General features: G+C 38.0%; 1 protein-coding gene across 5 annotated transcripts in view; it reads right to left on the bottom strand.

Annotated features, from left to right (window-relative positions):
* The window catches only part of LOC135680447 (uncharacterized), a 31439-nt gene that overhangs the window by 10816 nt on the left and 7597 nt on the right, over positions 1-13026 (bottom strand). For 3 of the 5 annotated variants that reach the window (XM_065194328.1, XM_065194331.1, XM_065194327.1), the window contains exons 9-14: positions 8639-9002; positions 8015-8517; positions 7739-7921; positions 7503-7661; positions 4632-4706; positions 1590-1658 (exon numbers count right to left, since the gene is read on the bottom strand). In XM_065194328.1, coding sequence (XP_065050400.1) covers positions 1590-1658; positions 4632-4706; positions 7503-7661; positions 7739-7921; positions 8015-8517; positions 8639-9002 — 1353 coding nt within the window. The remainder of the gene's footprint in view (positions 1-1589; positions 1659-4631; positions 4707-7502; positions 7662-7738; positions 7922-8014; positions 8518-8638; positions 9003-13026) is intronic. The other 2 variants (XM_065194329.1, XM_065194330.1) reach the window with 2 other exon arrangements.

Below are 13026 nucleotides of genomic sequence, written 5' to 3'. Positions count from 1 at the left end.
CCTCTGCTCCATGTTCCAACTTCTATGCTGGCTCCCTTCATGCGGCTTGGGTACTTCGCCAAGTTACACCCAAGTTGCTCCGCTCCTCGTTTTTGCATTGAGTCGATGGTGGCCCTCGCGCCCACCATTCCACGGGTCAGCCCTCCCTTGAGTCCGATCTCCATATCGACTCCAAGTGTGCCTCCATTTGAGTTGCTTTGGGTCGCTCCCCCACTTGATCTCGCAATGCATCCACCAATGCATTCTCTCAAGCGAGATCATGCGACGACTCCTCGCCGCTTGCTCAGTCCATCGAGCTTCGTGGAGTTGTTGTTTGTGAGGTACTCCTCCTCAACATGTGAAGTCCGTCTCACATGATTCTCCCTCTGGAGAGCTGAGACTTATCCCTCCTGGATAACTGTCCCGTTGGAGCAACATCTCTCTTCGTTTCGGAGACCACCATCCCCTTGGACTACTCCGATCTGCTGAACAAACTGTGCATTGTTCTGCCTCTTGCAAACGCACTTACTAGATTGCGCCTCCACGTCAATACAGCCACCGCTGCACCCCTCAAGGCCTAGCAACATGCTGAACTCGTTGCACACTTCAGCCTCCTCCGGACGTATCCTTCGCATGTCGAAGAGAAAGTTTCAATGCTCCATGGCGCCGAGTCTCGACCGCCTTGGGATGGCCACGAACAATCCATCGTCCGCATACAAGCCCATGCATGAGTACCGAATTCTTCGAGTTAGCAATTCCCCTCACCTCTGTGAGCTTTGCACAACTCTTTCGGTCGCTGAGCAACTCATTCCACTTTGCATGGTCTCGTCCTTTGCCAAGCGCCTCGCTTGCCTTGAGCACCATCAAGTAAAGTTGTCAACGTTGAGCCGTAGCTCAAACTCAGCCATCCCAACCTTTGTGCGCTCCAAATTCTTCCAAGCTTGCCTGTTCTCGTGGTGCCTCTTGCGCGAAGGGTTGGCCATTCCTCTGAATGCCAATCTCAGATGCCCGCTCCTCTGAGCGACTCTTTTCCCTACATCTCCATGCCCGTTTTCCCTCAAACGGTCGCGCGTGTGCTGACTGCCCTCAACGCAGCCCCGCTAGGTCCCCCACGTTTGCATGTCAAGTGTTTCTATGAGTGCTTGTCCCGCTCTGATACCACACTGTCACGACCTTAGCTGGTTTTGCCTAAGGCGTGCGGCACCCTCGCGCGTCCGTCCGCAAAGGTCAGCCTCCCCGAAGCCTCCCATTGTCCCTTAGGACCAACAAAAGAGAGAACGGGTTAAAGAGAACGCCTCAATCGGGATCCACAAGCAAACATGTCCGAAAAACACTTCATAGACAATGCAAATTACAAACAGACTTTACAAGCTCTGAATAGTGGCACAACAAAGGGTAAAATGGTCCATTACAGACCGAAAAGCTCTCGAACGTGTCCACATGACACAACCTTTATTTACAAGCCTAAAGAGGCCACCAACCCCACTAAAATGGGACTATTAAGCCTTCGGCCGCCCCTTTACATTCTGTACAAGGCATGAACATGCCAAAAGACAACGGACAGACATAAGCATTACATCCAACATCTTGTTTAGAAGTTTGTCCGTTACACTATGATCAGGCGACGCACTTAAGTGAAGTGCCGCTTGGGAGCTCGCTTGAGTCTCATAGGATTTTACCTGAGGATAATATTCAACATATTAGAGATGATGATGAAGAAGATTATTTAGAAAGTGTTAATTCTAGTGGGAAAAGAGTATAAGACAAAAAAAGGAAAAGAAGTCATGATTATTAATAAGGGTAAAAAGGGACCAACGGACTTGTATATGTATCAAGGATCACAACAGAAATAAGGTCAACAAAGAGCAAAATTAAGACAAACAAATATAAGTAATGCCTGTGATAAGAAAATAAAGGGAAGAATGACTCAACACATTGCTCGCTTCTTCTATCAAGCTGGCCTTCCCCTTGGTGCTTATCGTTTGGACTATTTTAAAGAGATGATTGAAGTTCTTGAAAGATATAATGGGGGATTAAAACCTACAAGTTATTATGAATTACGAGTTCCATTACTAAAAAAATAGTTGGATTATACAAATGACTTATTATGGGTAAAGCTCTATTATGCCAGATCCTCGGACCGACAGAGCACATACGAGTATAATTAATTTTATTATCAATTGTTCTTTAGGAACCATATTTGTGAAGTCAATAGATGCATCATCTTTTATGAAATCTGAAAAAATGATATGAGTTACTTAACAAGTTTATGAAAGAAATTAGTGAACAAAATATTATTTAAGTTATAATCGACAATGGAAGCAATTATGTGTTAGTTGATACGATTTATCTTTTTATTTTTTTAATCTTTTAATTATTTTATGTCTCTAATTTGAGTGGTAGGCAGTAATGTTGGCGTGGTGAGCGATTACACTGCAGCGCTGCGAACTATTCTTGCTTATATTTTTCTAGCAAAAACACATAAAACCAAGGCAAAACATACTGCTAAGCATTTATACAAGCATGTAAAAGCGACAAACGATTCGTTGAGCGAAGATGTTGTGGGTGCGCGACGACCGTTCGTGATAGGTTGGAACTCCATATTGTGCCTCCTCCGCTCGTGGAGTATAGCCAACTTCTCATTCGTCTTGTTCGTTGTCGCGCTCCTCCTGAGCGGCTCCAACAGCATGAGAGCGAGTTTGCATTTGCAACCCACCTACGGATGCTTATGGCAATGGTCTGACTAGCCCTATTTTGCTCGATTCACCATGATGCTTCGCCATGGTGAGATTATGAAACTTCGCTGTTTGCTCGAATTACTAACCCGCTCTGATACCACAATGTCGCGAACTTAGCTGAAATTATTTAAGTCGTGCCGCACCGTTATGGCAAAGTCACGGACTTAGCTGGAGTTGCTTAAGATGTAAAGCACCCTTAGGCGATCCTATCTAAGTTATGAAACACCCTTGTGTTATGCATCCGCAAAGGATCAACCTATTTGCAACCTCGCTCAGGTCCCATAGGACCTGTAAAAAGAGCAAGTTAATTAGTTAAAAAGTGAGTGACGGACAAGTCCCGATGTCTCACGAAGAGGTCAGCTTTACAAGCAATTCATCAAACACTTAGTATACAAGAGAGAAAAGAGAGGAAGGAGAAAACAAGGACTTTAGAAGACAAAACAAACAATCGCAAGTCCACAAACGACTGCTTACCAGGTGTCGGGCGTAATGGCAAGTTCCTGTCAAGTTAACGTGTGAACTTGTATAAACTGATCAACACCCAACACTACCTCGAAGCCCCATCCACCCTTGTACCACCCGGGGGGTTCCAGGGGTTTGAGCTGGATGACGTTTCACGTCGCACTACGTTCTGCAGAAAATAGGTCGTGACACGCGAAAACGAAGCCATTTTGGGGCAGTTTTGCCCGACGTGGTGAGCGGTTGCACTACAGCACTGCGAAGATGTTACGGGACATGTTACGATGAAAGGTTCGTTGAGCGAAGATGTTACGGAACCGCGATGACTGTTCATGATAGCACACAAAAGCGATGAATGGTTCGTTGAGCGAAGATGTTACGGGACCGCGATGACTGTTCATGATAGCACAGCAACCCCCATGCTGATGGGGGCTGTTGTACAATATCTCCCCTTTTCATGCTTCCCCACAGCAACCCCCTTCTAGTAAACAATACGTCCCCCTCCCCTTTCTTCTATCTTGCCTCCTCTTTATCATTGTTACTAGATTCTTTACTCTCCCAGTAGTGCAACCTCCCTCACCAAATGCCTCCTTTATGTCGGTGATCTCCTCCTTTCCTTATAATCTTCCCCAATCTCAATAACCATCCCCCTTCTCTTTCACGCTAGTCTCCCCTCAGTCTTAGCCTATCTCACGCTCAGTTTGGTACGGTACGGTATAAGTATACCGAGCGATACATTTCGGTATACCGCTTGGTATATATTAAAAAAAAAACGATAGCTCTACCCGCGTGAGGAGCCGCATGAAAAAAAAAGGGTCACTCGATTTCCCCGCGCAAATAAAAACGAAAAAGGCAAGGCGATGTCGCTCGGTTTCTTTTGTTGGGGAGAAGAAATCGCTTCTCCCTGCGACGTCGCAGAGGCTCTGTCACCATGTTGGATCTCCAAGTTTTCTTCTTTCTTCTCCCTCTTCTTTCTTCTCCATCACCGACCTCTTTTTCTCCCTTTCTTTCTTCTCTGTCACCGATCGATGCTACTGCCCGATAACGGACGGTCCGTGTATCGGCCTGCTGTTGGACCGATAGTACCGCCCGGTACGGGCGATATTATTTGAAATTAAAATCTTTATTTGTACCTATATACACCTAAAATCTTTACACCTCCCAAAATGTTGACATCAGCTTTATGCAGATTGAAATTTTTTTGTCAAGCAGGATATAATCATATATGTTTATGTCAAAGATACATATACATATCAAATGAATTCCATCATCAGATAAGAACAAGGATATGTGACAGCAAGATGCTGTAGAAACTAGTCTAAAATAAATCAGGGCACAATTCATGTAACATGGTCACTCATTAGTGAAACCTAGAACTTAATTCAATGTCCATGTGTAGAAGAGCTGAAATTTAAAAAGATAAAAAAATGAAGACTGGAAAAGAAATGTTTTTACCTTTAGAAAAGGAATAGTTAAATTTGGGTGTTGATGCCTACCAAGGACCTCTAACTCTGAGGATACAGCTCGCATCTGTGGCAATTGACCAAACCAATTTAGAGGAAAAAAAGAGTATTGGCAGTAAATGATAAATAAATTGATTTTTCAAATTACTCATCTTATATATAATTTTAAGAAGTAGAGACACCATTATAAAACCCCAGCAGTAAATCAAAGGAAAGAATGAAACAAAATAAATCAGCAGATATCAAGCAAATAAATCCATCCATTCAGTAGAAAACAGATGAGAACAAATTGCTAAACACGCATGAGAAAAGTTCAAACATATACACCAAATTTTAGAATGTGCAATCTCCAGATTGCATCTGATAGAAAGTTACTGCACTATTAATCTCTTTAAACCAAGATTCTTGTATCCACATTTTGCTGTAAAATCCTTGATTACCACACAAGTACAACAATCCACAAGTACAAAAACAAGCCATAATATTCCAACTATTTGGGGTTGGCTTGATATTTTCCGAAGCAATTGTAGTCTAACCATGCTGATTTAAGGTATTGTATCAATGGTATTGTCTTAATCAATAAGTTCACCACATGGTCAACCACATCTGAGAATACAGTAATGCTGCTGTATTTACACTTGAAGTTTGTAACATCAAGGAATCAACAACAAATACTTGAGATTCCCAAAGTTCCAAGTATACACCAGTGTAAAGTATATGATATATATTATCCTTACGGCTAAAAACATTTTAGAATTAACCACAATTATGTTTGGAAAAATAACCCTAATGCTTATGTTAGGATGTGGGAGAAAATAAATATGCTACTTATCGATGTGTCTTTTTTGTCCTTATGGCTTCTTTGTAAAATAAGATGACAGCATGGTATACAGATGTCATAATACAAGGAGTTGGAGAAGTGACAAGAAAGTTAAAGAAGAATCACATCTTGGGAACAGAGGATCATGTCTTCCATATAGTTGATAAAAATATATATAAGATGAGATGTAAAAGTATAAAGATGATAGAACAATGTTTAATAGAATGAGCTATAATATAACAATTTATGGTATTGTCTTAGATCACTTTGTCAAACATAAAGAATTTCCTTTAGAAACCAACGGATGTCTTTAAAAATTCTCTATAATGAATAAATAGATTTAACAAACAAATATACTTCAAAACAAGAGTTTGGGGAAGAATTGAGAAAGTCCACAATACATAATGTTTTCAAATCCCATACTAAACAGAATTCCATCACGACTTTGATGAAATTAAAACAAAAAAGGTGATGGTGTGATACCAACTTCTTCGAGAAGAAGTTTCTCACAGCGGAATCATAAACTTCATAGAAACAAATAAATTAATGGCATATAGTTCATGGATTAATTGATCAAAAGAGCTAGCACCAAACTCTAATAAGATTGTTCATTCCACTAATAGAGTTAATTGAAAGGATAACCACAAAACTTCCCCAGCTTGGACGACATCAACTTTGAAGGAATATCATTATTTTTTGCAAAGCTAAAAGGGATAGAGCATGAAGTCTAGCTGATACTACAGTAGTAAATTTCATGACAGGAAAGGAGCTAAAATAGAATTGTCCATTCGTCATCATAATGCTCCTAATATCATAACTAATGGGTAAGAGAAGAAGATAAGGAAAATAGTGTACTAATAAATATTAAGAGATGAAAACTTCTGCTAGAACCCTACAAACTTAAATTCTGATGGTTTTATAATTTTCCAAAAAAAAGGACATCTAATGAAGGTATTCTTATCATTAATTAACTCAAATTGCATTCTAATAACACTCCAATAAATAACATAAATAATTCAAAAATACAAATATTATTATATAGAAAACCTTAAACCTAGACATGAGAGGATTTCAGATTCAGATTTAAGATTGTCAAAATAAGACTAATATGAACTCATCCTGCATCATCCACCTTACCCATTGCTTAAATTGAGTGCTCTATTACTAATGGAAGGATCTCAGCCTAAATCATGCACATACACATTTGCCACACCAAGGGTAATAATATAACCTTTTGAAGACCATAATATATGAACTACCAAGACTATTTCCTACCAAACTGGAATCAGCAACAAAACCCAACTCAAACTCAAGAAGTCCACCTCTGTAAAAGCCACTGACCTAATATTAAAAAGCAAGGCACCTAAAATTTATGTAAAACATCTATCATAATGGTTGCAGCTATGCTCTTATGAACCAAAAAATTTTCTGGCAATTCCTCTCAGGAAGGAAGAATCAGAGCTAAGGTGGCAAATGACAAGTTTTAGTACAAGGAGAAATTGATTACACAGTAGAAACAAATCGATAAACAACAGGAAACATTTGAAACCTGAGGGATGCAATGGATCTGAGGGCAATGTCCTGAGTTTTAGTACAAGAAAAGGTAATTATGTGATACACACAAACCAATAAGGAAATATTTATAAAAAAATTAGAAGTCTATTAATGCTTCAAATATATTGTTGAAGTGGTTTGAATCACAAAAACATTAACAACCTTAAATGGTTCAAGCTTGAGCCATGGAATAATGAGCCATGCCATCTACCTTCAGCAATGCAAAAGGTCATGCCATCTCATTTTGTGAGAGACAGGAACAAAATGAAAAAAAAAATGTTTTAACTTTTTTTTCTACTGTAATAATCCTAAGTCAGCTCCAAAATACAAATAGGCCAGAAGATTGATTTAACTTTTCCACTGGCAGCAACCTCACAAACTGGACCCCGGTGCATGATCTTTGCTTCAGGTGCCAAAGAGCAACATGATATCTCCAAAAAAAAAAGAAACAGTAGCAAAAAATACTAATAGTCTATTTAACATGCATACCGGCTCCTCCAACAATGGCAGAATATCTCGAGCAGTACCGACATAGGACAGTATAGCAGCAAGTACATCAGGAACATGGGGATTGATATCCAAATGCCGCAACAGGTAACATAAAGTGTCAATAATATAGTCTGCATTTGCCACAACCAAGTGCCCTACCTGTTCCAAATAATGTAGCATCAGTACAAAAAACAAAGAGCTGGTGCTTTTACAGTTTCTCTTTTTTTTGCACTCACGGTGGCATGGCCGGACAAAACAGAAAGAACACGTAGGACAGCATCTGATGCGATTCTTATCTCACTGTTAGAGCAAATCAAGTTCCTTAGTAATAAATAAAGAGAAGAGTGCAAAAATCCACTGCTTATAAAATCTTTTCCAAGAACTATGCTGAAAATGCCTATTCCATCTAAGATCACCTGAACCAATGAACCATAAAAAATAATCAATATCAAGGTTAGGAGAACATTCAAGAAACTGAGTCAAGAACTTAATTGGTGAAAATACATTTCCTGTTGCAGCATTATGGTGTCTAGGAAGAAATGTAATGGAAGATCTAATTCTATTTCATGTTCCAGCAGAGGTGCATTCTGATCCAATGGAATGTCCCACACTTCAGGTGACAAATATTCATGCAAAATGCTGCCAATGGAAAGAATTGTAGCATCCCTATTATCCTTTCCCTCTCTCGTATTCCAAGCTGATCCTTGGCATTTGAAAGTTGTAGACTTGTCATCATCATATGCAAGTTTCTTTTCTTGCAAGGTTTCTTCCCTAGACTTTTTAAAGAATGTTGAATATGTATTAACTGACTGTTCTGATAATCCGTATATTATCTCATTTAACACGCAAACTGCAGAACTTGTCTTGCGCAATAACTGGCCAGAACCATGATGAAAATACCAAGTTTTCCACTGTTCTTTGCCATATTCTTTCATACGAAGCTCTGATATCAACTGGCGAAACTGATCTAGCAAATTATCAACAAGAACTGATAAAAACATATTGCTCTTTTGTCCTAAGGATAAGACAAAAATAATAATTAAAAACAAAACTTCTATCAGGAAGAAAAAGTTCTTAACTTAATACAACAAATCATCATAAAACTAATGAACAAAGACTGAAAACCAAACTATTACCTGATATTATGGACAGCCCGACAAGTCTAAGTACTCCAGCAAGAGTTAGGTATAGTTTCTGACTGCCAGCAATACCAAACCAAGGAGGCATGTGAGGAAACTCCAAAACACTACTTACATATTCTGAAGGACTTTGCAAATCCTCATCTTGCAAAATAGAAATTTTGGAAACAACAGGAAAAGTGGCATCCATGGTAAGATTTCTTGGAGAACTCAAGATATTGCCAGTTTTCAGCTCAGCAATGGAAAGCAAGTATCCAGTTGAAAGCGGTTTTGACAAAATTAGGTTATTCATGGAACCAGCAAACCGTGAATTATGACTGAAGCATAATCCAAAACACTCCAAAAAACATGATGCATTGACCTGCCAATACCAATAAGTTCAAATCCCAGAAACCAATTTGCAATCCTATAAAAAGTATAAATGTGGCAAATAAAGTAACATATATGATCAGGGAAGAATAAAGTAGAAATCAGCTACTCTCTGTAAGATAAGAAAAGAAACCAACAAGTAGCTAAAATAAGTTCATTATATGACAGAAACCCATAAATCACAGAAAATAAGGCTTTGAAAAGTGAGTCAAATCAGATTAAATCATTTGGAAGAAATAAAAAATTAACTAAAAACATGTTCACTAAATGACAAAAGCTAGTAAATCACAAAATTAAGGCTTTAAAAAAATACATAAATTGGATAAATCCAATTTGGAAATGTAAAATATCATCAATTTATGGTTGATATAAATAACTAATTATAACTATAACGCTTGAAACTTATCAGGGTCAAAGTTTTTGTTGATATGTGATTAGCAAGAATTAGTAGTGTTGGGATCAAAATATATTAGTGAAATGAATATGCATCACAAAATTGCCATGGTTACTTCTAATAAACTGAAAACTCAAGCAGAAACAACATACTATCACTTCTACTCGTAGCCTGTATCAACTGACAAAAAAGTAATACACCAACAAGTTTACATTCTGAACATTAGTACTGCCCATGGAAACTTTGACACGGAACATCATAAAATTGCACTCAATGCTTCATGCACCATCGTGCTGAAAAGTATATATGCATGCAATCTAGTACCGTGTCACCACTTTATTGAAAAGTATAATACCAATTTTAAGCTTCATGCACCATCATACTGAAAGGTTTAGATACATGCAATCATGCACCATTCATGATGGATCATACCAATTTAACAAATATGCACTGCTACAATCTAATAGTGTACCACCACCATAGTAAACCATCATTTAACATGCTGTTTTAACCCCTTATAGCAAATAACCAAATGGCTCTTAACAGAGCTTAAAGTCTGGATAGTGAGTACCAAGGTACGCAATACCGAATGATACCGCCTGGTAAGGGTGGTACATACCGGTCCGACGGCATACCGGTACGCGGATCGCCCGCTACCGGGTGGAACAAATAATAATAATAAAATTATATATATATATATATTTATTTATATATAAATATTTTAGAAAAAGGCGACACGATGTTGCCTTTGGTGCCTATTTTGGATTTTATATATATATATATATATATATATATATATATATATATATATATATACACATATATATATATATATTTAAATAAACGAGGCGACGTCGCCGAGGCGATGCTACGTCGCCTTTTAAATAAAAAATATATATATAATCTTATATATTTATATATATTAATTTTTATATATATACCGCCTGCGAGAAGAGAGAGGCGACGTCGCCGAGGCGATGCGACGTATATATATAATCTTATATATATATATATATATATATATATATATATATATATATATATATATATATATATATATATATATATACCGCCTGCGAGAAGAGAAAGGCGACGTCGCTTCAGCGACGTTGTCGAGTTATATATATATATATATATATATATATATATATATATATATATATATATATATATATATATATATATATATATATATATATATATATATATATCGAGCGGTATACCGCTCGATATACCGTTCCGTACCGTACCGAGCGAACGTTGAAACGCCGGTACGGTACGATATTGGGAACCTTGGTGAGTACTATGTTCTTTATGCTCTCTCTATCGCAACCAACCAAATGTCACTTCACAGACTTCATGCTCCTGCTATTGTGACATGACATTTGTCTAACTGCAAAGGGCTGAAGAGCTCAGTCACCTAGCACCAAACCATCAGCAGAGGGTGGCAGGATTGTTGAATTGGAATTGCATCAATGGATGTTCTATCTTAACAATGTGTGCACAGTTATATTAGACAGTAGATCAGTGGATCAGTTCCTTGCAAGTGTGTATGAGACGCTTTTTGGATTGGTTAGTTTCACATGACAGCAGGAGCTATGACAATTCGCAATGTGGTACATAATTGTGTCTACATCTGATAGGCCTGATGTAAGTGCATGACAATAAACCCTATCGTGCAACCAGAAACTACAAAATAGATATTAGCATATTCCATTTTTTCTTTTAAACCATAATCATTTAAGCTTCTTTCTGTAGATCATGGTCATAAGCATCAACTCAAATTTCAGGTTTCCTAATGCGACTGCAAAATCTGTACTTCAAGGTTCAAGTGTGGAAAATTTAGATTCATATTCACTCTCTTAACAAAATCATGAGATTCATCAGTACACCACAAGACTAGCGTTCCTTACCATAGAGGATACAGAATATGATCATTATTAATAACCACGCACTAAATGAGCATGGTAACCATAAGACAGAATGAGTCACAAACTATGTCAGCCAGCATCCTTGATGTTGCCAATTGGTTGCAAAAGATTTTGAACAGGATATGTCAAGCAAAACCATAACCCTTGAATTTTATTTCTTTCCTCTACAGAGAAATTATCATTTATAGTTGTTACCTTAGCACAAACTAAATTGCATTTTACTTTTCTTGTTCCACTAAGTTAGCTTCATAGATAGTGTACTTGTTTGAGTATACTAATAAGGAGGGCTGTTGCTGTTGCTTCCCTTTTGCCAATAAACTATACTCTTGGCTGCAGTCCCGTTTTAATTTTCTTTTGACCATTTTTTGTTATTTAGATCTATTTTCTTTAATCATCTTATTCATGTTCTAGCTCAGGGTTTGTCATGTCAACCTATACTGTCCAGTATAAGTGGTATGTACCAGTCTGATAGGATGCCGATACGTGGACCGCCCTTTGTCGAGCGATACCATCACATGACCTCGTATATGACGATATGGGATTTGTACCGGGCGATAACGATCAAAATCGGACCATTACCAACCTGTACAAGTCGATAACAGTCGGATTTCAACCGTTATCGATCAAGGGCTGAGATTGCCCTATTTCGAACGGTCAAATTGACCGTTTGAAAAGAGGCAAAATATAGGGAAGGCAATTGCAAAGTGGTTCAATTTCTACAGGATTCTAACAAGCACAACCTAAGGTCTATATTATCAGAGCATAGTCTCTTCTACTAAAAAATCTGGCACGGGAATCTAGCATCCAACACCAAAAGAGATCCACAGTGTGTATTTAGATAAGGAGGTGGCAGAACTTAATGATTAGATCAAATCCTTCAAGAGGCAGTGGGACGAATATGGGGTAACATTGATGTACGACAGTTGGACAAGGCCAACAAGAATAAGTATCATTAATTTTCTTGTTTATTGCAATAGACGAGTGGTTTTTCATAAGTCAATTAATACTTTCGACAAGTATCATCCTAGTAGAGGAGATCGGACCATAGTACATTGTCTAGATAATCACCGTAATGGAGCCAATTTCAAGAAGATCGATTTATAATTGATGGAAAAAAGAAAAACATTGTTTTGGACTTCATATGCAGCTCATTGTATGGATTTAATGTTGAAGGATATTGGTGAGCTACCATTAGTCAACAAGTGTAGCTCGAGCACAGTCGATCACAAAGTATATATATATATCATCATTGGGTCCACTCTTTAATGCAAAAGTATATAAATAGTGAGATACTCAGACCTGTAGTCACTCGGTTTACTATAAATTTCATTGCTTTAAAGTCAATACAACCAAAGAGACAGGGCCTCAAGGCATTGGTCACCTAACATAAATGGTCCGATTCCAGGTATTCGAGATCGGGCTATGGAAAAAAGATAGAAAAGACTAATTCTTTGTTTCAGATTTTGGGATATCGTGAATGAAATCATAAAAGGTGTGAAACCACTTTACGTTGTTCTTTGTAAGATAGATATGGACACGCATCTACAAATGTTTTATCTTAGACATATTTTGATTACAGCAAGAGAGGTCAAGAAAGCATTCGAAGATGATTTTAAGGCCAACCAATACTTACAGATCATTGTTCACAGAACTGAAGTTCATATGGACCAAGATATATCCATAATGCAGTT

The sequence above is a fragment of the Musa acuminata genome, chromosome BXJ1-8 (assembly GCF_036884655.1).
Source record: "Musa acuminata AAA Group cultivar baxijiao chromosome BXJ1-8, Cavendish_Baxijiao_AAA, whole genome shotgun sequence".
Taxonomy (NCBI): Eukaryota; Viridiplantae; Streptophyta; class Magnoliopsida; order Zingiberales; family Musaceae; genus Musa; species Musa acuminata.
The sequence above is the reverse complement of the archived record's forward strand: the minus strand, read 5'-3'. Positions and strand labels throughout refer to the sequence as shown.